A 25,388-nucleotide genomic window follows, 5' to 3' on the forward strand; every position below is an offset into this window, starting at 1 on the left:
CCGGCGTCGTTGCTCTCGCTTGCTCACTTATCCCAGGTTTGGAAAAAAAGTTTTCTTCGAGCGGTTTTAAAAGCTAAACTCTTTTGCAAAGTGCCCGCGCCGCACTTTGCTAACTTATTTGGTCCTGAGTTGTTTTCTGAGAGTGAGTGAGAACCGTTTCAGAAGGACGTTCTGAGCCTCCAGGCCGCTCCGCCTCCTCAAACAAGCGCACTTTACCCGCCCACCCACTCAAAAGCAGTCCGCTGGTCCTGGAGCAGATCTCACACAGACTACCCCCGAACTCCCAGGCCCCACTCAGTTTGGACCGACTCGGCTCGGTTCAGCTCGGTTTTTAGAAGCTCCTGCACTAGCGGGGAGTATTGTAGCCAGAGGTGACACCTGACAAATAATTAATTCATAAATTTTTCCTTCTTATTAACTCCTTGTAGTTCAAAAATGTGTTTGACATGTAGTGTAACACAATAAAAGTTTTTACATTTCTATTAATTTCTAAAACAAACTAAAAGTTTTGTGACTCCTGGGAAAACTTCCCACGTTACATAATGTACGCATAAATCCAATTTGTAAGTGAATGTCTTTAAAAACCGAGAGCGTCATCTAGTGGATGGTAAGCTCACCTGACTGCACCTAAACGCATCACCAGAAAGTCAACAATGAGTATCTCAGAGAGTGATTTAAAAGGCATGAGCTAGTTATTATGCTGAGCAGATATGCTAGAAAAATGCTGATGATTGTGGGGAGTGTATACTGTTTGTGTGCAGCCTCTGTGATGGTGAGCATGCTCTTAGTGGGGGGTGCCAATGGCACTGTGCAACTATAAACGACAGCAGGATTACAGTCAGTGTCAGTGATCCTGAGGTGCTGTGCTTGATGCTCAGTTTCCATCATAAACAGTCACCTGTAGCAAGCAAGTGTAGCCACATGCTAGACAAATATTATTGAACAAGCCACAGAAGAAGATGCGAATAATAATCATCAAGTTTGCTTCTTATTTCTCAGGCTGTTTTAAAATTTATGGAACAAATGACCTTTAAAACAATCAAGAGATAATGTAAAGCTGAAGATCTCCGGTGTATTTGAGGCTTAAATGCTATTGTACTGAAATGTTTTATGGATATAATCTTCATCGTCACTTAAGATAATGAAGATTACATTGAGAGCAGTCTAATTTTAGAAAAACACATGTTTAATATTTATTTATGAAAGAAATAAACGTTGCAACTTTGAAAGGTACTTGAAACCACATTATGTAAATTTAATATAACATAAATACACAGGAACCATGTTTAGTTTAAATATTACTAACGTCGGTCGATCAGTTAGATGTGACCAGTACCCATCTAACTGATATTTTCTTTGGGCCTAATCAATGCCATGAACTTCAAATAACAGCTGTCATACAAATCAGAGTGGCATTAAAGTGAGTGCTGCTTAAAGCACCCCCAGCCTCTCTTTTCAGTGCATCCATGCTGCTCCTGAGTGGCAGGAGAAAGAAACGGTGCATTCACTTGTCTTTTTATAGATCTTGCCACTGCAGTGTAAACTTCATTAAACCAGGGGCCTAGCTTCCCCTTCGCCTTTGTAGTGGCCCACTGTTTATATTTTTGTCCGCAGAGACCACGCGGCACCGCAGCCTTTAATCTGAGCCACTGTGTTGGGTTACAGCCGCACACAATGGGAGCTCTGTTCTCCGCTGAGGTGCCACAGCTGGGACCTCTGGGCATGCTCAGTGCACACCTCAGTCTTATCCCAATTATACAATAAGGGGGTCTGCAGGTTTTCCAGGGGCAGGTCAGCCCAACTGACCTGTAGCAGCAATTGTGGAGATGCATTTTATTTTTTTGATTTCATCTTTTCACAGTCACCGAGCCATTGTGGGAATTTTATTTTAAATATTTAATTGTTAAATTATTCCTAAAATATCCACATTAAATAAAACTCTATTCACAGTTTTTTAAAAACACTTCTGTTTCAAATGCCAGTTTTGGATCCATTAGCGTTCCCACATATTTATATTCATCAGCTAATCTTTTCCTTGCTGCTATCTGGACTTGGATCTCCATTTAAAAATGTACACACAAATATCTAATGAGCCAATCAATGGTAGTATAATGGTGTGGGTGATGTTTTCTTTTTGGTACCTCAGCCCAGCTGAGCATCTTTAAACACCATAGCCTACTTGAGTATTGTTGCTGACCATCTCCATCCCTTTGTGACCACACTGTAGCCATCTTCTGATGGTTGTTCCCAGCAGGGTAAGACACCATGTCACAAAGCTATGATCATCAGAAACTGTTTTTTTTTAATATGACAAGGAGTTTGCTGTACTCAAATGGCCTCCATGATCACCAGATCTCAATCCAACAGAGCACCTTTGGTATGTGGTGCAACAGGAGATTCTCATCATGATAAGCAGAAACTGTGTGATGCTGTCAAGTCAACATGGACCAAAAACTCAGAGGTTTCCAGCAGCTTGTTGAATGTATGCCATGAAAAATTAAGACAGAAGGCAAAAGGTGTCCAACTGGGTACTGGCAGGGTGTACCTAATAAAGTGCCTTGCCCATGCTACTTTCTGGATCTGATTTCACTGTATTACTGACACTCTTGCTTCCCAGCTTTGGTGTGTAGATAACTAACTACACCATCAGTGCACATCTGGCAGGTTACGGTGGGTGCACAAATGTCAGGTAGGTCATTAACACACAGACACACAGGTGAACCTCATCAAGCTTCACCCTGTCTTACTGCTCCTCATAAAGATGTTGTCCCTGGATTCCTTACTGAGGGAATCTGATACTAAAAAGACAAACTGTGGAAGTTACCAGACTTCTTGTGTCTAATTCAGAACCCTGGAGCTTTTTTGTGGCCTTCTTAATATAAAACAAGGACTAGGTATTTTATCCATCACTCTAAACTGCTTCAAAAATGGATCTCTGTGCAGCTGGTGTGGGCAGGAGGAGCAGTACATTGTTGTTTTGAGTACATGTAAAAGTAATCTTTGAAATTACTTTTGTGCTGTCGTATTTGTTTTCCACACTTTATGCCTAAAACTTCCATTATTGACAGATAAGCACTTGCTTTGTGTCTCTGTGAAATGTCTGAATATCATATCCTGTTCTCCTCACTATGTTGAAATGGTCAAAAAGCCTTGAATCTTAAAGAGCTGAGATTAGAAAGTGAAACAGAAGACAAGAGGCCTGTTCAGTGCAGCGTGCATCCTGAAAGTGGCAGAGAGGCGGATGATCTTACTGTTAGAGCAGGAGGAGCAGCAGGCTCTTTGGTTGAGATTCAAGGATGTGAGCCAAGGACTTTCTGTCAGCTGGCTCAGCCAGCAGCCATGACAGGAAGTCAGCCTTCAGACATGGTGGTCCCACTCCTACAGAAAACATGCACACCCACGACCACCACCACCAGAGCTCAGCACAGTCACACGCTCCGTTTATCCCTGCGAGGAACGCTGGAAGGCCACCGCGCATCACTGAGCTCACCGCAGACAGAACGGCAGTCAGCACTTTTGTCACCTCAGTCTGACGAATGACTCGAGATCAGACCTCTCAGGACGCAATGAGCGGTCTCCATGCTTACATCTGCACGGAGATAATTCTGCGCAGATGTACAGGCTCTGAGATTTACAGCACAGCAACAATCTTCCAGGTTCAGAGCAGTATTTTCACAACGCTTTTGGGATTCATTAACTTCAGTCACAGCACAAGTAGCAGATTGAGTACGGCAGGTTACAGAGAGAGACACTTCCACCAAAGCCATTTATTAAAAAACTGTTTAGGTTTGTGCTTTTCAACATGACTGTGGAAGTTCAATTTCAGTGCTGGGTGGGTCATTTTGTTTTGTGTCAAAATATAAGACAATTTATTCAAATATTATTTAACCTCCTAGGACCTGGCGTCCACATATGTGGACATCACATTTTGGGTTGTCTGGACCTAAAAACACAAATTTGTCTCTACAAGAGCCTGATATCCACTTACGAGGACATTATCCTGCCACTGTTCTATCAAAATTTAAAACAAATGTCCTCATATGTGGATCTCATTTTTGTCAGAAACACAAATCAGGTCAAAAAATTAATCTGGCAATTCTTTGTTTTTACATTCATGAGGTCCCAATATGCCCAAATATCAAAGAGAAATTAAAAATGCATGCCATGGAAGAGTTCAGGTCTTAGGAGGTTAAGGCACGAGGATCTGTCTCTATACTGCATAAATGAACTTGCAAAAAAGAAAAAGTAGGAGCACAGCACATATACAGTACGCTGCTATCACACTTTATTAAAAATAGAAACATATATTCATAGTACTTTTCATACAGACTACAATGGTCCACTGGTATTACTTTCAAAAAAGAGTTACATACTATAAAACACTCATTTGGCCTAAATCCACTGTAGAAATGTCTCAAAAACAAAATAACAAAAACGATAAGGAAGTCTAAATGAATCCCATTGTTTCAGAGCTCTTCCTTCTTGTGCGTTAAAACACAACAAAGGTTATGGAAAGGTGGAAAAATGTAAATATGGAGAGGAAGATGAGCGAAATAAATGCACATACGATCGAGTTTAAAAAAAGATGGCACATTTATTGCAACATAAATGTTATATACATCGTGTTTTTCTGTTTGAAAATGACAGAAAATTCAAATTCTCGTTGCCGCAGTTTTTCAATGTGCATCAACAACACCTTTTATTTGACACAAGAACAAATCTTTTTTTTTTTCCTTTTTTTTTTTTTTTTCAATCAATCAACAACGGAGACTGAGGAGTACGATGGAGGTCGCGCTTTTAGGAATCTGGAGCTCATACGGAGCCTTTTTGAAGTACTAAACTACGAGCAGCAGTTCAGCCGTGTTCTTGAGATGCCATATGTAACTTTTTTGTGATAATGGACAGGTTATGGTAAATAACCGTACATTTTACTATCTAATATAGTAAAATAAAGTAAGAAACTTTTTACTCAAAACTTTTGCTTTCAAAAATCTAGAAAGAGTAATATTTAGAATTCAAGAAATATTCTTACAGTATTATTGTATAAAAGACTAACTACAGTGAAAAATAAGCCAAATGTTTTTTTTTCTTTTGATTTTCTTTTTTTTTTTCATATATTATACAAGGGAAAGCATCTGGGGATACAGCAAAGTTTAACTTGGCAAACAGAGGAGCAAAGAAACACAGGAAGAACGGGAAGTTTAAAAGAAAGAAAGAAAACAAATGAAGGGAAGCGAGCCGGAAGTGACACACATTATACCCTCAAAGTCTGCCGACATGAATACAGGATCATGAATACTGAAATGATGAACAAGGCCTCATTCAGTCAGAGAACACACCACAACCGACCAGGTCTCTCTCTTTTTGGATTCTTCTTCACTAAAATGAGGTTGTTAAATTGTAAACTCATCATCCTTTATTCTAATCAAAGTCCCTTTATCGTACAGAATACTCGTTCTGAATGCGGCAGCCTTGTTTAAGGTGTAAATAATGATAGAACGCAATATACAAAGAAATAAATGGAATATAAAGCAAGTCTTAAGACCGAAAAGACTCAAAAAAAGGAAAACGTAACGCATGCACACGGATAGGGAAAAAGAAATAAAGCCATGACCGATGTCTTGGAACATAAAAAAGAAAAATCCTGCTTTTGTTCATCATCATCATCCTCATTATCATGATCATGCTACAATTCAATGATACTCAGAATAATCCATGAAATGTTCAGTCTGCTTTGCCATACTGAGAATAGCATGGCTTCCATCAAAACATCACTGAAAATAACTTACAGATTTTCTCTGCTAGCTAAAAACCGGAAATTATAATGCTGGACAGAAAGGACTTGTTACAACAAATAAGCATAACTAAATTTTAGTCAGGAGTAACTGCGCTTATTAGAATTTAATGTCTTGAGATATTAACAGAAAGAAAATTGATATGTTTGATCAGGCCAGGAGAAACTGTGGTCGTCGTTTTGTGTTGTTTGGGTTTTTTTTGCGTGTTTTTCTACTTTTGTTTGTTTTGAACGTCTTCATTAGGAGATCTCTGATTAGCTGGTGGCAGAAACAAGAAAATAATAACACATTTTCAAAAGAAAAAAAGCCACTTCTGTGCCAACACAGCCAACACTTCTGTGCTGACGTCCGGAGGAGGAATCTGCAAACATACGCCACTGCTTACGTTTAACACTATATGGCAAAGGGAAGCGAGGGCGCTGGAGTCGCCTCTTCCTTTAGTTAAGACACTAAAATATGCAGGGAATGCTAAGGTTTGCAAAAAGTTTGCCCTCTGTATTTTCACTGCTCACTACTGGGAAAAAACAAACAAAAAAAACAATTAAATCTGAGCCTTCAGTGAAGCTACAGTTTGCCGTTTGTGCGTCACCTCCCGTGCTGTTGACGCTATCGTAGCTGGACCTGTTACCTGCCGGTCAGTAGCACAGAGACAGATCTAAACTGCTCAGAAACAAACATAGGTAGTTTTGGTTTCACGTGTGGCCAGTGGCAGAACGAGGAAAACAAAAATATAAATAATATATCATTTTTAAAAAAATTTATATTTAAAAAACGGGTGCTTTTGTTTTTCAGCTCGTGATGATTTTCAGTTGGGTATAAATATCAGTCTAAACTGGCCAATAAATTAATCTCTAACATTTTTCCCCCAATCTCAGACTCAAAGATTTTCCCGGGGTGGAGTGCTCAGGGTTGATGGCGACACTGGCAAACTATAGATCGACTGAAAAGCCGCATGCTTCTCTTTGTATTGACCTAACTTTCCCTTTAGACATACACTTTATAGCTCAATAACATAATAAATAGGAAAAAAAACAAAGAAACAGACAAATAAAAACAATTGCTGTTACAATGCATTCGTCAATTTAGTTTAGGCACAAGGCAATTTCCACATACGGTTGGAGGAGATTGCGAAGTCTCTGATTGTTCAGAAGCAACACACTTCTTGCAGACAGTGATATGTGTTGAAGATTTTTTTCTTGTGGGGGAGAAATTTGCAAATGGAATCTGGTCACAGGGAGCTGGACGCTTGGCTCTACTTCAATCTTAGGAGTGGACTGTGTTAGACTCGTCGTTTTGCTTCAAGTGGTCTGTCTCCTCCAATTGGTGTCACAAACTGCGAGTCCTGTCTGTCACTGGGAAGCAAGGTCACCGACTCAGATGGGACAGAAATGATCTGCATCGCTCTGATCTGGAGGAGAGGAAGCAAAGAAGGAGCACTGATCAGAGGTGCGCATCAAAGGAGCTGAGCGTAGGCCGTCCAAATTTTAGCTTCAGCACTAGAGCTGGTGATTAATGAGATATACCCCAAGCCAAAATAAACAGGAATGCATCTTTCAAAATGCAACTTGCACAATGCTGTTGAAAAAGGTCAGTTTGTTTAAAGTCCTGCTGTTTTACATATTTATTTTTTAAAAAGTCTGACATAAATCAGACATAAATCAATAAAGGACAATTATAACATTTAAATTAAAGGATTTTTCCTCCAAATAAAAATAAGGGATAAAAAAGGGGTTTAATTTATTCAAATACAAAATACAGTTTTGTTGATCGAATAGCCAAAAATGAGAAGAAAATGCACTGGCTTACTTTAAATGAGGTAACATAGATTTAGAGCCTTACTAAAAAGTGACGCAGCACAGGAAAAACCAGCCAAAGATGCAGATCGCCGGCCAAGAACAACCAGACTTTCCAATATTTCCAGTGTTTGTTATCTTCACTGTCTCTAAAAGTATGTCTGGAAAGTGCAGTTTATTGAACAGATTCTGATGCATAAACGGCAAATAAGCCGTGCACAATTTCACCCCAAATCCTTGTTTAACAAAGCTCTCAGCCATGAGGGGGAAACCCCGCTCAGCACAGCCACGCACGTGGCTGGAAGCGCGACCAGTCAGCCAGCAAAATTTGTCCTCTTAGTGATGGCTGGCAACTTTAACTCTCATGAAATGTGACTGATTGATGGTTTCTGGTAACCTTAGCAGAGATTTTATTAAAATTTAAATAATTTAGTGAATATTCCATCTATCTGCATCTTTTTAAATAACAACGATTGAAAGAATTTTACAGTTTGACATCTTCAAGTTAAAAATTTTATTTTAGGAAACATAAGTAAAAAATGAAGATTGTGGACTTTAGCTGGGTTTAAACATGCTGCGTCAATATGATTCAATCATGCTGACCTGTGTAATCAACTAAACATCAGTTAAACCAGGAAAACACACAGGATGACCGCAATTATCATGGTATCAAAGTGCAGAAAGAAAAAGAAAATATGCTGTCATGAGATGACCGATTATTCAGTTATTAGAGAAAACCATCATAGCAGTGTGTGTCGCTCAATTAGAGGTGAGAGTACCTGTCTCAGAGGTGGCCCATGGGGTTGGATGTGTCGGTCAGGCCTGGATGGACTCCTGTGTGGGCTGGTTGGGCATCACTGGAGCCCCCAGACACTTTTTCTTCCTCCCTTCTCTTAAGGCAGGCTGCTTTGGGGTTCAGATTTCTCTCTGTGAGTTCACATAAACACAGATTACACTTTAATTAAACACATGTCAAAGCTTTTTTAAAAATAAAATTAAGATAAAATTTTAGAGAGAGACCGAAGCTTTAAGGGTGTTATAAAAGGGCGTTACTTTGTTTGTCTTTCGCCTCAAATCTTTCATCATTACTCATTTTAGTACCTCTAAATGCAGCACTGCAGGGAAACATCTGAGCTGAATAAACGCCCTGCATTTTCTTTACTGTCTGTGATACTCTGGCAGCTCCATTCCCTATTTTTTCCTTTCTAACTCCACATGTATCTGCTCTGGATGTGACAGTGAAATTAAATTACCACCTGCAGGAACGCTGCATCAAAACACACGTTGTTTTTAAGAGTCAGCAGTGATTTGATGTGATGTAGCATTTCAGTTAATTGCCGCAGCAGCGCTGCAACACTGACCTCTGACTTGCTGCTCCAAGCTAAGTATGACAGCCACAGCCTGATGGAGGATGAGCAGTTTAGTCTGGGGCTTCTCGCTTTTCAGGTGCAGCTGGCACATGCGACCCAGCTCTTTGAAAGCCTCGTTGATGTCTCGCACCCTCAGGCGTTCGCGAGCGTTGTTAGCCATCCTCCTCTCGCGCTCCCGTTCAGCCTTCTGCTCGGGATTCAGATCCTCGTCTTCGGTGATGCTGCAGCAGAGAGAAGAAATCAACCCGCAGCCACCATTCAGTCATCTGCACCAATGATAGGATGGTCTTCAAACCATTAATCTGACATGACCGTGATTAAACCATGAACTATAAACATGAAGGAAGAAAATTTAATTCATTTAACATCCATGAGTTTTTACCACAACGATTTCACTTGACGCTGAGAAGCTCCGCCTTCTCAGCATCAAGTGAAATCTGTTGTTTCTTAAGCATGTGTTAATGAGACAAAAGATTTGCCTGACAGGACTGGTTATCCCTCCCACCCTTAGGGGAGGTCTCTGTTTGTTTGTGTCCCGGCCGTTTTCAGACACCCGGCTTTAACTTGGTTGCAGGCTTTCTGAGGAAATGAATGAAGTGTATTCACTTGTCTAATGTGAAAGTGAATGTGCCATTCATAGGAACCAAACTGATAAAAAACCGAATTTTATTTGCTTCCTTTACACATATAAAATGACTACACATGGTGGCTAAGCTAACGCAAAATAAAACTGAAAAGTAGCCACATGGAAACATAAAACAAGCACATGAACATCTGAACAGTGCCAGTGTTAGTGTGTCGGTGCAAAACTGCCTCTTTTAATAATTTCTGTTACTTTTGACTTTTCTTCACTTTGTATAACAACCGTTTGTCCCAGATTTTTAGAAATATTCTTTCACTTTCAGTCTGTATTTGAGTTTACCATCACAACAACAACAATCACCCATTGTCTGTAGCTTAGTGTTTTGATCGTTAGCCAGTGCTAGGTCAATGTTAAACAGGTATTGGTCTTTGGATGCATGTTTCCTTTAAGGTGATCCAAGTATAGGATCTGAAATGATCATGGGATTGTATAGCCAAACATTTCAGCAAGCTCTGAATGAATACTATCCAAAAGGGGTTTTATTTTTCCGAATGTCCAAAACATGTGAGTATGGTTTGGTTCCATAATCTCCAGCAGGGCTGTTTCACATTTATCTGTTTGCTTGTAATTTGGGGTGTTAAAAAGCACCGAATCCAGTATTCTCCACATCTCCTCTGGAATTTCTTTACCCAGCTCTTGTTCCCATTTGTTGACATGCCTATTTTAAATCAAATAATGACAGTAAAGGTTAATACGATATGTATCAGATTTTCCACTACCTGTCGCATATGAAAGACAACCTTTCCAGCCTTATCCCATGTTTCTACCATCTCAAAGCATGCCATAGAGCTTATTTTCACTTCTGAAGAATGTTTCACACGTTTTCGTATCGAAAGGTCCTCTTACCTTGTGCGTGGGCCTGCTCTGGGTGTCTTCATATCTCTTCTGTCACTCTCGTCATCTGACTTGTTATCGGTGGAGATGCTGTCGAGCATCTCATCCTTGTCCTGTTTCTCCACCTTCAGCTCCAGGGTTGCTGGAAGGCCTGAAGTAAGACCTGTTATTAGTAACAGAAATGTGGAGGTAAGACATCATACGTAAACCGAATCGTGTGGATATCGTAGAGTGGGACGCCGTGGTGGAGCTGACCTCTGAACGTTTCCACTTGGTGATTGAGTTCTGTGCTGGATGTCGAGCCGGCGCTGGGCAGGCCTCCGTGGCTGTTGTTCAGGCTGGCAGCATCGTCGCCGCCCTGCTGCAACACAGACAGGAAGGACACGTGAAGAAAGGAAGCAGCCACACACTCACTGGAGACTGTTCATAAAAATGAAACAACACTTTTGAGCAGGAGAAAAGCCTAAAATGGAAAATCCCACAGTTTTAAAGAAAAAGAGCAACCTTAGTTATACTGATTTGCACATTTTGGTGAGCACTCTACACTGGTTGGATCATAAAAAAAGATGCTTTTATATATGTATATATACATTAGATTAGATGCTGTCTGTAGCAGTGTTTATTAAAACCTGTAGTCACAGCATGGGACAAGTTCTGGGTTTAATCACCATTCAAGTCAGTCATTACCAACACCTGTGGGTACTTTGGAGATTTGCTCCACAGCAGCGTTATAATGCATAATCAAGGGTAGGAAATAGAAAATAAACACAAATTAAAAAAAACACCTGTGCCACAATATTTAGCCATACTTAAAGGTCCATATATAGCCTCCTCATTTGTCTCTGTCACTGTTGCATTTTGTGTTACTGCTCGCTGCAGCGACATTCTCAGACTCCCCGCTCTGTAACCACAACTGAGGACCCGTCTGTTCCTCATGTCTACGAGAAGAATAATCCTTCTGTGTTCAGTTTCAAAAGAAGTCAAGCTAAACCCACTCCAATGTCTGACTATCTCCTTGTTATTTTGTTCACATGCATAACATAGAAATGGTCAACTCCCACCACGTTGTGCCACAAAGCCCCTCCTTTACCACATGCTCTAGAGCCATTTGATTTCCTTTTTCAAGGACTGAGGAAAGGCGGAGAAATCATCACTAAGGGTGGAGAGCATCTCCCTCTTTTCCTCTGGAATGTGATCCCCAGTCACTGTTGGCCTCTGTTAACCCCACCGCTCCGAGATCCTCCCCTTCCCCAGCGCTACGCTAATCTTTGCTGTGCTCTCAACAGGTGTCCAAACAACTCTTTGTCTGGAGGAGGAGGAGTGAGGCTGGGGCTCTGGCAAGAAAAGAACGCTGCCATTTTCATGGCTGGGCCTGATTACCATACAGCTGAGGACCTCTATTTGGGTGGAGGCTGCGGGTTCAGACACACGTTTCCAACGATTCAGATTTCCTGGGTTGTTAAAAAGAAGTGATGAAAAGGGGTGGAAGGGGGTAGAGGGCGGGGTGACAGCCAGAGTAAAAAGCCTGTGGCTGTGCCGTGTCGAGGCTGTTGAGCCCTGTCTGAAGGGACCTCTTCCCACACAGGAAGTGCTGTGTTAGTGCAGACACAGTATGTTCTATCTCACAGTCGCAGTCGGTCAACATCACTGCCACAACCCAGCTCTCTGTAACAAATACATCAAACTGAGCTCTTCTGACAACCACAGTAAAATTCTTGTTAAGGGACAAAGCGAGCTACCCAGTAGCCTCCGCGTACGAGTGAAAACAACCATCGACAGGAAAAATACCACCTTAAAACAAAGAAAAAAACGAAACTGCTTTGAAAATAAATGAATTTCTGCACGACAGCTCCACTGCAATGATCAAGACACGAAAACAAAAAGTGCAGACTGAGCACTAAAATGTCGGTCTGCACTCAGAAATGCATCTTTTCATTCTTTCTTCATGCTGCATCAAAGTACAACCTTACCAAAACACTTTACTCACAATACGTGCTTGTTTTATAGAAAAAAAAATTAAACTAATTAATTAATAATCAATTTACACACAAAAGGAGCCTTTTGGCCTTTCTGTATAACAGTAATCTAAACAAGAATATTAAATTTAGGTCTGAATTTAAAGGCAACACCACATTTACAGCTAATCACTGGCTTATTAGATACAAAATCTCATCACTGTCTAACTTTTCCTTCCATCATTTATCTCAGAGAAAAAAGTAATCTAAACTTCTTCCCACGTTCAAATTAATTTGATCTTTTTCTTTTTAAGTTTGTGTTTGTGTCAAACTTTTTCCAAACACCTCCAGATAACAGTTGGACGAGTCATCCCATTTTAATTTCCACTGCAGATGTGTTCAAATCTCCTGGCTCTGTACAATCAAATACCTCAGAAGGAGGATGGGCGAACACGTCATGATTTACACCGAGACCGGCATTTCCCCAGTTCTCAAGGGGCTTCGAGTTTAACTCTAGAAGGATTGCAACGTACAAACACGTCCTACGCCAACTTTACTTCTTTGTGCCTGTTTTCTTCATTTCTCTCTCAAACTTGTGTATACAGCCGCTCTCAAGAGGAGGGTGATCCTACGGCCAGCTATTACACTTATGGAAAATATGCCGGTATAAATTCAACTGTTCGTCTGCGGAAAATGTCTCAAAGCTCTCCTTTTTTTGACCAGGTGGCCAAGGTGTTTTATGTGGTGTAGTTTGAAAAATACCGTATAGTAATAAATAAATACTTATATGAAGTTATCGTACCATCGCTGCAGTCCGACTTGGAACCAATGCAGAGGCAGGAAAATTTGGTCCAATGGCTGTTATTGGCCCATTTTGTGCCTGTCCCAGCAGACTGTGTATGTCGCTGGGCAGACTGGCGGTGGAGCCCACTGCGTGGTTCCTCAGAACAAGGATTGCATCATCCAATCTGTCCAGGCGATCCTCCATTCGAGACTGGGAGGACCAAAGGGATTGAGAAATGAAGGGTTAGGGAGAGAAAGAAGGGAGGAAAAGAAGGACAGAGCAGCTTAGTATAAGCACATTAGGACAAAAATTGAAAATGCTGATTGTATGGTGAGAAAAAAAAAACAACACAAGATAAAGAAGGCAATTCAAATGCAAGATCAAATGAGCCATTTCAGCTTGAGTTGTAGAAGTCAGGATATGTTCTCATTTGTTTTTCAAATGAACAGAGGCACTGCAGCCACTTAATTTCATTGTCATCTGAACCTAAGCTGATTACTACAAGCTGGCATGGCTGCAGAAAAAAACTAAAACAAAAAAAACGACAACAACATAACATGAGAATAAGGCGACAGAAGTAGTAATAAATGAAAGTGCATTTCACTGTGAAGAATGTAGTCGAACTTGTGCAAGAAAACAAAACGATGTATGGAACACGCAATGGGTAAAAAAAAAAAAGAGTCTATCTGAAGAGTACCTCGCAGACATCCTTTAAGAAAGACATGGCATCCTGGAGATGCTCATGTAACTGCTGATGAACTCTGTTTTTCTGGCAAAGTCAAATAAGAATAAGAGAGAATTAAGAAAAAAAGATCAGAATCTATAAATACTACAAACACGCTGTGGGTAAAGACTTTTTTTTGTTTTGTGATAGCACATAGAGAGAAAGAGGCAGGATTTAGAAAGAAGCACACAGCTGCTGACGACTCACTTTGTAAAGATAAAAATGGTTCGCTGTTTGCGTATTTACAGACCCCTACTACAGCACTTGTCACATTTTCTGCATCGCCACAAGTTTAAAACTTTACACTGACTTTATGTGCTGGGATAAATAATGTTGTTGTCTTTTGTGCCTTATTGCTTTGCCTTCTTATGTTCATTTCATCCAGCTGTGCGTGTTTTGTTGATTACCAAAGTCTGCCGTTTTTAAAAAAAATTCGTCTTAAACGAATATAACTACTGTTCACAGCCCAGTCCAGTAACAAAATTAGTCATTTTGACTGTAATCTAATCCTCAAAGAGCTTCATCACCATTTCCAAGAGCTCTCTGGGACTTTCCAATGTTCCAAGTAGTTCTGTCGTAACTACCAGAGGACCGTGATCTACGATTTTATTTCAGCACACTCTTGAACGTTGCTGAGAATAAATGAGAATTTCCTTCAGTGGCTGCCAGCTGCATTTTTCATTCATCATTCAATAAAAAACTGCAATTGATGTTTTTTTACCTCTTAGAAGCCTAAATGATTCAGAAACAACCGGGTATGGGTTCAAGACATTCTTAAGGAACATCTCTACCAGGTAGATATAGGATCCTTTATATTAAACCTGGATGTCTTTTCATTGTTACGTGTGAATACGGATTATGAAGGAGCTTTGCAGACGATGTCAGGATGAATCTATGTCCCTCTAAGATCACAGCATGGCTAAAAGCTCCATCCTTTACTTCTGCGGGTCTTCTCTGTGAGGTCATAGAAACATATAATCATGTTAAACTTCGACACCAATACAATTTGAATTGCTGGTGATAAGAAAATTCAATATCGGTCAATATTTTCTTTCTTTCATACACATGAAACATAAATGCATTTTGTTAACACTTATGATCCATATGTTTTATGAATTCACTTGTTCACCCATTGCTTGGATCAGCTGGGTTATTGCCTAACATTATACTGTCTTTATTTATCATATAAATATGTCTGTGGATCTGTATAGTAAGTTTATTTAAGTCCGTTTATCCCTTGAATAAACTCCCAGTAGAGTATGTAAACACATGACATGTGCATCAGGTAGCAGGGCTGCATGAAATCCGATCTTCAGCTCTGGTCGTACGGCAGCGAAGGAATTCTGGAGAAGAGGTTCAGCAAACAGCTGCCACCCCCACACCAGCCCCCATAACTAAACCCATCCCCCAACTGTCATCCCAGACCCAGCCCACAGAGTGGAGGACAGATGGCATGCCCCAAGGGACAGGTATTGTTCAGTTTGGTTATCCCTCTACCCCCACCTTCCTCAGCAAAACATTTGTCAGACAGGAATCTCACTGTAATGCTAGCTCAGTCCTTCATGGGCAGCTTATCTAAAGCGAGCATCCATCATATCCTCCTCTCACTGAATGATGGAGGCGGGCAGAGAGCTTACCAGTGAGTGAAGGGAGTTCTCATAATTTGGGGAGGAGGGGGTCTGCCCACCAACACGGGGCCACTGGTTGGTACCTGAGGAGAGACAAAGTGAAGGTCAGTGTTAACAATTATCTGATTCAGTTTTGGCCAAAAGCCTCATCCTGGTACGCCGACACAAAAAAATCATTCACTGACAAACACAATAACATGCAGTCATAACACACTGACATCCTGATTTTCTGGTCTCTTGTTGTTCTATGAGAGGTATTTTTATCTTTCAGAGCTTAACTGCATCACTTCCTGATGGCTGGACTGCATCCTGACACATGAGCCAGCGCAGGGTTTGACTAACACCCACTTCCACCCTGAAATGATCGCTGCATCTGCACATTAATAACCATGGCTATGAGAACAATGTGAGCAGTGAAAAATATCACGCTCAGGACTAGTTTTCACGCATGTTTTAATTTTATTCCAGAAACGTGCAAAAACATCAGGAACCAGTAATCAAAAGTGCACCGTTGCTGACTGTTTTAGTACCTGATCTTCATGCAGGCTTTTGGTGAAAGAAATAATTACATGGGCTTTCTTTTTCTTTAACTTTTAGTCAGTTTAAAGCATCTTTGACTGGTGATGTGGTAGCACTAAAGTCAATCATCTTTATATAATTTACATCTGTAAATATATGAGCCTGAATATTCCACTAATGTGTCCCATAAAGTCAAATCTAATTCTGCTCTAAATAAAGACCAGTGCATTTTAATCATATGATCTAAATACAGAGATATCTAAGACACTCTGCACTGGGAGAGAGATTATAATTTACCTTTGGCACAGTGAGTTTTTGCATGTTTATCTGAGCCAAAAATTTAATCTACCGGCCAGTACAGGAAAGCAAATCAAGCTGATTTGATCTGGTGTAAATTAAAGAAGAGGAATCCACATCTGCTCATCACATTTCCAGCTACAGTACAACATTTCTTTCTTTCCTTTTTGGAGTCGCAATTATCCAAGTAGTGCCAGCCATGTGCAACAAGAGGCAATGCATTATACTGCAATCAAATAACCTTAATGGACTTTGACAGTAATGAACCTTTCCAGGTTATTTACAGAGTAGGATAGGGTGTCCGTAGTCTTTCCAAGCTCTTCTGGTGTCTATTATAGTGTTAGGATGCTAAACCCAGCCCACATCCTTGTAAATGGTGCGCACTGCTGCGTGATCCACACAAGGAGACTTTGTTTCTGCTATCAGTCATTTCGCATGATTCTAGAAATTCATTTTGCTAAAATAACCAGCAATGAAAACCCCATGATAAAGGCAGAGGAGCCTGAGGAACGCTGATGGTTTTTTATTCTTAATTTAAAGCTTAATTTACATCATTTCAAAGCTATAGCGTGCTGAGCGGGGTGACGCAGCGTTTTTATTTCTCAGTTTTACAAAATCAGACCGATGTTGTCAGAACAAGTACACAAATAACTTAGCTATTAAATCCTTTAAAGCCTAAACCATGAAATAACTTCTAGAACATTGTGTTTATGTATATTAATTTGCATGTGTGAGTTTTAATATGTATCATATTTGCTACATTTGACAGTCTTGCAATTATTTCTTAAAAATGTATTTTTTCAGATTTTTCAGGGGGGGGAAAAAACAATCACACTGATGATGCAGAAGCCTCAAAACCTCTTGCAGTAGATATGACACACTTGGCTTTAAGGGGTTAAAAGTGGTAAAAATGCAGCTGATGTATATTTTTGACAAACACTAGAAAAATCACACCTTTCACGCTCAGGGAACTTCCATTAAATCATCCCAATGAAATGTCTAACAACTCTTCTGTGGTCTTATGAGTTTTCATGTTTCTGCACACACACTCACACACAGCCTTGGAAAAGCCGACTTTAATTAACAGACTATTAAAAGTGACTTTGGAGGAGGAAATGAAAAAGTCTCTGTTCTGCCTCAGCTTTCTCCCAGGTGAGTGAGACAGGAACTTCACATAAGCCTCTGCTGGCTGGCGGCTATGAAAAATTAGACTGAAGCTCTGGTCCCCAAGTGCACCAGAGAAGGCTAATTGAACAAACCAGCCTTGAGTAATGTGCTGTATATTGGTGCAGTCCCAATGATGAATGGATTTGGAAACTTACATCAACAACTAGCCAAATTTTGGGCTACTTTCAGAGTATCGTTCTTTTTCTAAGCCTGGAGGCACATTAAGGACGAATAATTAGTAAAACTATATCTTTTCCCCATAATTCCACATGACATATTTGGCAGCAGTGCTTTATATATTATATAGATATATATCTATATAATATGGATTTTCTTCATTCAATAAAACACTGAACTGTTTTTTCAGCTTGTCATATTGTTGCAGTTTTCAGGTGCAGCGCGCTGTACTGGAAATAGGTCAACAGACACATCACCGCCACTCTGATCAGCTGAGTCACAGCCACCTTCCTTCACTCACTGGTGAATAAATGGGGCATTTTGCCGCCTGGTCTGCGTGTGTGTATGCGTGTGTGCTGGGGGAACAGCTGTCCATGGGGCAGGGCAACAGCTGAGGAAGAGGGGGGCATACGTAGAGACAGCTGTCGCCACTCCATTACCACACATGACACAACTGCCCGTTAAAACAACACACTGGGCTTTCCCTTACTGTCCCCCCCTCTCATTCTCTTTCCATTGGTCTCCCGCCTCTGTCAACATATCTGACGGACCATTTTCTTCGTCTACATCTCTTTTCCGGTACTTAAAAGTACTGTGTACTACAAACAGGATCCCCTTGATGGGGCCGCCCTGATTTCCTTACTACTTTCCTGCTTTTGTTCTCTGAATTTGTTGCAGAAAATAATTACAATTCAGAGGGAAACTGGTCGTCCCATCCCCCCCCCCCAAAAAAAAAAAAAAATCTAACTACAAAAACACTTGTCTGGGAAAGCAGGATTATATAACAATAAATCTACTCCTGAAACTGTTTTACTAAAAGTAGAATGAATAGTATGAGCTGCTATTATAAGCCATAAATGCAGTTCTGCAAATATGAAAAGCTTTTCAATAACTTAAAACCCTTCGCCGCCCCAAGAGCCGCAGTCATTCCACAGTTTGTCCATAAATTTCTATCACTTAAAGGAAATGACAGCAGAAAAAATAAACTACACGTAATTCTGAAGGTACTTCTTGGCTGCATTTAAACTCCCGAGCTCGAGCAAAGTGCCTCCTAAAAAGCTGAGAGCCAAAACTTCTCTGTGATGTCACCGGGAGTCAATGCGGAGCGGCTGCCTCAGCCACAAAAATAAAGCCCCTGACGCAGATGCAGGTGAAGAATAAACTTGTAACACAGATTTCATGCTTTCAGTATAAATGGTGTCACTTTTGTGCTCGTGGACCGCAGAAAGAGCACAGCCAGCAGATAAATCTGGCATGAGGCATCTCTTCTATTTGCTTGAGATTAAACTTCCTTGGAACATTTTCGCTTGAAAATTAATTCTCGCGTTTCTTCAGTTTTAAATACTCATCGTGGCTGTCAATTCAGTGGATGTTCAGCCTTATCCCAGACTAAACTAAGCTTTCTTTTAGGATGGATTCATGTAGAAATGGCATTAACTGCCCCGACTCAGATAAAGCACGGAGAATGACGACCAAATGATTAGAGATGCTCTAAAGCTAAAAGGGGCTATTAAATTAAGTTTTAGGGAAACTCTTCACAATTCACTCTACTTAGGCTTTAATTAATCCGACTAATGCAGCACAGAGTAAAAGTAATTAATTGAAGTCACAGGGCCCTATATTCACTGACCAGTACAAGCAGAGCTGTGACTATTACATAAAATACAGACCTTCAAATTCATTACTTCCTCTTTTATTCCTAAGATGCATGACGGTGCAGACACGGTCACAGTTACTGTATGATGTTTTGGCTAATCATGTGAGATAAAGCAGAAAAATTAGCTGTGACAATAACTCCAGCGTCCACACAATAACACACTTTCCTGGAGAAGCCTACCTGTCGTTAGCACAGCTGTTTAGGAGGGATGACAACACTGAGTGAACAAGACTCGGTTTATTAATCAAACTCTTTCATTTGCCTCCCACTTCAGTTTCAGCCAGCCTTTTTATACTACATGAATCAGAAAGCACAGCTGGAGGCAGCCTAAAGACCTGCCTTTTTGTGTGGGTTATTGCACTTCCACAGTTAAAATAGGGCACATATTCATGAAAGCCTGATAATTAGCTTGGCTATTCTAGGAAAGAAATAGCCATTGAGTGAGTTACCGGCACTTTACCTGGGGAAAAAAAGCCTTTATGAAGCAGTTTCTGCTGGTATCTAGTATATGTGTGCAGACAGTGTTTATGAGATTAAAATCCACAGGCTGGTGACCTACCTGGCCTTCCAGACGGGGTGCCAGCAGCAGTCACCACTGTACCTGCTGAGGCTGCACCTGCTGTGGCTGTTAGAGGTGAAGGAGAACCCACAGGTGTCGACGGATTGGATGGAAAACTACTGCTAGTGTGGTCAGGTGAGTAAATCTGCAGAGGCAGAGAGGAAGACATCAGGAGAGACAGGATAGATAAAAAAAATAAAAAATAAAAATAAGATGAATTTGAAGCAGGAGCGTGTTTACCAATGTACACCACCCTTCTATAAAAACAGTAAAGTAAACATGCTTTTCCGGCTTTCCAAATCAAGTTCCTAACATCAAATGGAAAATTAGCCAAAGTCCGAAAGCCACCAACTTTCTGTTTCAAATGTTTCAATGAGGTCGTTGCACTATTTTCAATTAAATTAATCGTTTAAACGCACTCTCAAATTTCATTTGTTTTTTAACCTTTTTAGGAAACTAGGCTGTTTTAAAGGAGCACACTTTATTTTCACTCGTATACAGACTCTCTGCTTATAGGTGTCCAGTTTTTCCAGTGTGCAGACGCCCAACCTGGAAACCCCGTTAAGCCAACAACAGGAAATCTCAAGGGGCACAATTCAGGCTGTAGCCAGAGATTATACTCTGAGCCATATATCAAAACCCCGTCATATTCAAATGTTGTTTTTTCTTGCTTCTTTTTAAACCTCATAGTCTATTTAAAGAGGACAAATAGTTACAATTGAATTACTTTGGTTTCATTGCTGCAATACTGGCAGTTTTCGTCGTGCCATCCTCGGATAGGTCACGCTGAGGTCACTGAGTTTTAGGATGACGTGTCAATCACAAGGGAACGAGGAGATTATGTCTTCAGAACTTTCACAGGGATTTCATTTGTTTAAACAAATGCTGGATTAAAGCACAAACACGTCCCTGATTTTTTTCCCTTTTCCTCTTTAATAAGAGGATATTTGTGCCATAATGGAACATGCCTCGGAGAAGTCAGGGTATTACGGTGGATCCTGACTAATTAGCAGAGAAAAAACAACAGATCCACAGAGATTTCTCCTCCAAGTTAAGATCAAATTGAGCTTGAAGGAAAGCGTTCAACTTCTGTGGGGATGATAGAATGCACTCATTACTAATAATCTCCTTATTCAATCTTGATCTCAGGGCTTTAGTTTTTCAATCAGCTTGGAGTATCAGGATAGAGGCTTCACTGAAGTGTGTGGCGCTGAATGTGGAGGAGGATCGGCCGTTGTCTGAAGGGAAGAATGAGTATTTATGCCCCGCGACACTCAGAGAGCAGAGAGCTTCTCTCTGCTCAGCATTTTCACTCCCAGACATGCAATTCAGTGAAAAACTAAGGAGGATTAATAGCGCGGTTATCTCTGCGTTGGAAACCAATAAAACTCAAGACAAATCTCCAAATTTTTCTTAGTTTCTCGACAGCTGTTTACAACCGTGACTTCTGACCCGACAATATATGACTTTCTATTCTTTTCACTCACCGGCTAATAACGCTGCATTCAAAGTGAAACATGGCTCATTTTACTGGAATAAATGAAGCTCCGCCTCATCATCAGTTACGCTCCCGCAGGCGGCATTGGGCCAATAAGCACGGCCAATTTAAAAGGGCCGAGAACAAAAGCTCTACAAAGGGGGGCCCATGGAGTTGAGCCACAGCAGTTATAAACTCCCCTGTGCACCCCTGATCCATGCACCCACCCCCACCCTAGTCCAACCGTGTCCATTTCACTCCAGCTTTGTCATGCTAATAGAATTGAGTCTGCAAATATAAAGGACTTAATTTGTTATTACCATGCCCAAATTCTCATATTTTGGATTCACACTCCTAAGAAATATTCCTCTTACACGAACAGCTCGTGCTGTGTGTAAAATTAAAACGCTGCTTTCATGTTTGTGCAACATGTTAAACACCATTTGAAAATTTAGCTGAAATATCGAGGATCATAGGTTTGAAATCCAAAGCAAAAATACATCCAGTGCGTAAATGGAAACAGCAAATATTGTTGCTGAGGAAACAAGGGAAGGGTTTAGGATAAAAAGTGTCTGTTGTGTCACAAAAACGTTTACATATATGCACATGTACGTCATCATTTTCATCATGCAATTCAAATAGTGACGTTTATCTGTGAGTCCACTTCGGACACATAACACTATAAACAACCTAAAGGACTGAACCATTACAGGATGTCCCTGAAGTGTAATCCATTGGCTTTAGGAGTATTTTTTAATGTACAGTTGCCTTTCTTGAATACTCTTAGTTTAAGCCCACAATTATCCAGGCTTAGGCCAAAAAAACAAAAGACAAAAAAACAACTATAAACTTGTCCTCTGGGCTGTTTTAATCAGCGGTCAGTATAGCATTTAATTCCCTGCATGATTACGGAGGTCACCTTCTTTGGAGACAAAACACTAAAAACATTTTTTTTTTAAATAAATAAAAAGGGGGGGGGGGGGGTATTTTTACTTTGATTTGCAGAAAAATCAGAACCATTTGAGCTCGAGGGCTTAAAGAAGTCAGACATGAGTTTCACACTTGACTAGAAATGCAAAAACTTCTTTGAACTTGACCAAAATGCCTTAAGCAACACTGACGCTACTCGGAAAATACTTAGTATTGATAGGCAACGTTTTCCATCATAGACATAACAGCGTAACTCACCGAGGCTAAAGCCTTGCCCAGTGCGTCTCCAGTCTGCGAGCTTCCAGTGGCAGTCCCCCGATTTGCAGCAGCTACAAAAACACAGAGCGAAGCTTTGTAATCGCAAACTCAGACAAATGTGGAGCGGTTACAGTGCACAAAGCAGCTGTCCCCCTGCATGACTCAGTGCCTTCACAGAATGAACATTCAGCTATGATTACACTGCGGTGTCAGTAATTAGCCAACCTGAGCAGGTAGCTGAACTGTTAACACAAGAACGTACCCATGATCCCGTCGGCCGAGGTGACGGACGGGGTGTGTGCCGCAGTGACGAATGGTGAAGTGCTGGTGTTGCTTCTGTGGAAGCTGGACATGGGAGGAAGACTGGCATTGATGTCTGGAGAGACTGAGTCTGGGGGGTAATTCTGGAAAATCGGGAAGAGAGAAAAGTGTTATTTTCAATCATAAATGTGTTTGTGTGAGACAGAAAGAAAGAAAGAGCTTATTTATTTATTCTTGAAATTAAAAATGCCCTTTGACGTCTTCCAGGCTGTCACGCAGTAAAAGTTCGTGTAGCGGGGGAGGGACAGAGATAAAGAGAGGGCAGGCAGCATCTGCAGCCTCCCTATGATGCCCTGCCAAGTGAAGCAGGCAGGCGGACGAAAAAAGATCAAACGCTGACACAAAGAGGGTCAGCGGTGTCTTCACTGATAATAACCAGACAACAACTTAAGACACACACAGATCCCTCCAACTGAGGAAGATGCGCTATGGGAGAGCAGAGCAAAAACCAGGGCTTCAACAGAATTTATTTGCCCTGCGTGTTCAACAATACACACTGCATCGTTCATGTAAACGTGAGGGCAAAACAGAAACTTACTAGCAATCATCTATCACTTATTCATAAAGCCTAAGTGCTGCCGGCCGAGCTGTGAAGCTTACCAAACGGTCGTGTGAGTGCAGGCTGCTGTAGTTTCCTGACTGTGGCATGTGAGATGAAGATCCTGCGAGTATTCCCCCGTAGCCGGGCTGACTGATGCCATTGGACGAATTCCACGGGTCAGACGAACTGTGGGTACCATCTAAAACCAATAAACATATCACTTTAGCACACAATGGATTAGAACTGAAGGAAACAACATGTTAGACAGACGGCTAACCCCCTAACTTTACCCTTAAAACTTGGGGGTCATCCAAAGAGCACTTTTTAGGTTTTTTTCCCTCTCGGGACTGAAACACGATCCTTGTCTTGAACACAGCTGAGATAACACAAACGCTAAAGAGCAACAAGAAGACGTTTGTGTTTGTGTGTGTGTGTGTGTGTGTGTGTGTGTGTGTGTGTGTGTGTGTGTGTGTGTGTGTGTGTGTGTGGGAGTCAGTCCCACTGAAAAGAATCTGAGCACACATCTAACAACTCAATCTGTCTGACAACATATAAACTACAAAATTAAACAGATGTTTGGTTCAGTGGTTTTGGAGCTCACGATAACCGCCAAGGTTATAACTGTTAACAAAACTAAACAAAAAACTAAAACTAGGTGTAAACAAAATACTTCAGTCATCTGAAATACATTGTGAGCTTAGAAAATTGACTGAAATAAACAAAATCAGGCAATTTTCTTTCACTTTATTTTTTGTCACTCTGGCCAAATGCGTTAACCTAACAAACACCAGGTTTTTTCGTGACGCATGACATAAAGTGTTAAATTTCTATTGAACATCTGATCTCTGACACAAGCCACCCACATTATAATAACAATAAATTCAAAATACTACTGAAACTAATAAAAACAAAACTGAAAAGAGCAAACCCACTCAGGAAACTAAAATGAACTGAAAACAAAAATAAAAATGCAAACTAATGGAACAAACTGAGGTTCTAGGTGATAACTTGATGAAAACATACCACACTGACTTTAATTTAGGCCAGAGGTTCTCAAAGTTTTTGTGACTTAATGGGAGTTTAAACAGTCGAAAGAATGCACTCATCTGGTTTATGCTGCTAAATATGACGTTTGTCCTTGTTTATGAGTTGGTGAGATGAGGTGGCTGCTAGATTTCTTGACATTAGCTGTGTTTCTCAGAGGTCAATGGCTGGGATTGCAAAAAAACCCAAAACCCAGAAATGCTCACTTGGTCTTATCCTGCTTATCCTTCTAAATAATGAGAAATGAGCATGAATGGAATATACAGTAGTGCGTTTAATCCATCTCATACTTGCTGGTTAATCGTGCACAAACTCAACACACACCAGTGTAATAAAAGGGTATTAAAAAAATAAGCAGTAGATGGTAATTCTATCCAAAACATGGAGACTTTGCTTTGAACCTACCGAAGAAAGTGCTTGCAAACATACTGCTGGAGGGTTTTGGAGAAGAGTACGAAGGTGAATCTCTGTTGAAGTCTTCTGAGTTTGGAGATGGTGCGTACACCTGCCAGGAGAACATGATCGTCATTAGAAGAAACCGAAACACCAAGACTGTCACACGGTATGAGGGTGTTCAAACTCATTCAGCTCTCTTATATCAGTTTCTGTGAAGTAAACACGCTTCCTAAAAATGCAAAGCACAATCATATTAGGGTCTATACAAGTATGTGATCTCACACGCACACATCCACTGCAGAAACAGCCCTACAACTATAAATACACACATTCTAATGACTAGCAAGCAATCAAGCTCATGACGGGGGGAGTGGATTATCAGAAGTATTTGCATTTCAGATCAACTCAACCTCTAATGGAAGTATAATGACACCCGCTTACATGCATAGACTAAATGCCTGGCAAATTGCAGCATTCCCAGAGAGGCAGAAATCAAATAAGCGCTACAAAAAGAGCCTG

The 25,388-nt window shown here is 40.7% G+C and overlaps 2 protein-coding genes across 7 annotated transcripts in view; both read right to left on the reverse strand.

Annotated features, from left to right (window-relative positions):
• cgnl1 (cingulin-like 1) overlaps positions 1 to 173 on the reverse strand; it is a 33,817-nt gene extending 33,644 nt beyond the window's left edge. The window contains exon 1 of the mRNA XM_026168979.2: positions 2 to 173. The gene's annotated coding sequence lies outside the window, so the exon portion shown is untranslated. The remainder of the gene's footprint in view (position 1) is intronic.
• Positions 174 to 6,550: 6,377 nt separating this feature from the next.
• The window catches only part of tcf12 (transcription factor 12), an 82,791-nt gene continuing 63,953 nt past the window's right edge, over positions 6,551 to 25,388 (reverse strand). Inside the window, exons 9-21 of one of the 6 annotated variants that reach the window (XM_080298733.1) lie at positions 24,879 to 24,978; positions 23,489 to 23,628; positions 22,830 to 22,971; positions 22,568 to 22,638; positions 19,903 to 20,047; positions 15,536 to 15,609; positions 13,872 to 13,943; positions 13,193 to 13,384; positions 10,691 to 10,793; positions 10,448 to 10,586; positions 8,950 to 9,179; positions 8,368 to 8,515; positions 6,551 to 7,203 (exon numbers count right to left, since the gene is read on the reverse strand). In XM_080298733.1, coding sequence (XP_080154859.1) covers positions 8,373 to 8,515; positions 8,950 to 9,179; positions 10,448 to 10,586; positions 10,691 to 10,793; positions 13,193 to 13,384; positions 13,872 to 13,943; positions 15,536 to 15,609; positions 19,903 to 20,047; positions 22,568 to 22,638; positions 22,830 to 22,971; positions 23,489 to 23,628; positions 24,879 to 24,978 — 1,551 coding nt within the window. In that variant the 3' untranslated portion in view covers positions 6,551 to 7,203; positions 8,368 to 8,372. Of the gene's footprint in view, positions 7,204 to 8,367; positions 8,516 to 8,949; positions 9,180 to 10,447; positions 10,599 to 10,690; positions 10,797 to 13,192; positions 13,385 to 13,871; positions 13,944 to 15,535; positions 15,610 to 19,902; positions 20,048 to 22,567; positions 22,639 to 22,829; positions 22,972 to 23,488; positions 23,629 to 24,878; positions 24,979 to 25,388 lie in introns of all 6 variants that reach the window. The other 5 variants (XM_080298721.1, XM_080298729.1, XM_080298715.1 and 2 more) reach the window with 5 other exon arrangements.

Source organism: Astatotilapia calliptera, chromosome 1 (genome assembly GCF_964374335.1).
Source record: "Astatotilapia calliptera chromosome 1, fAstCal68.1, whole genome shotgun sequence".
NCBI lineage: Eukaryota > Metazoa > Chordata > Actinopteri > Cichliformes > Cichlidae > Astatotilapia > Astatotilapia calliptera.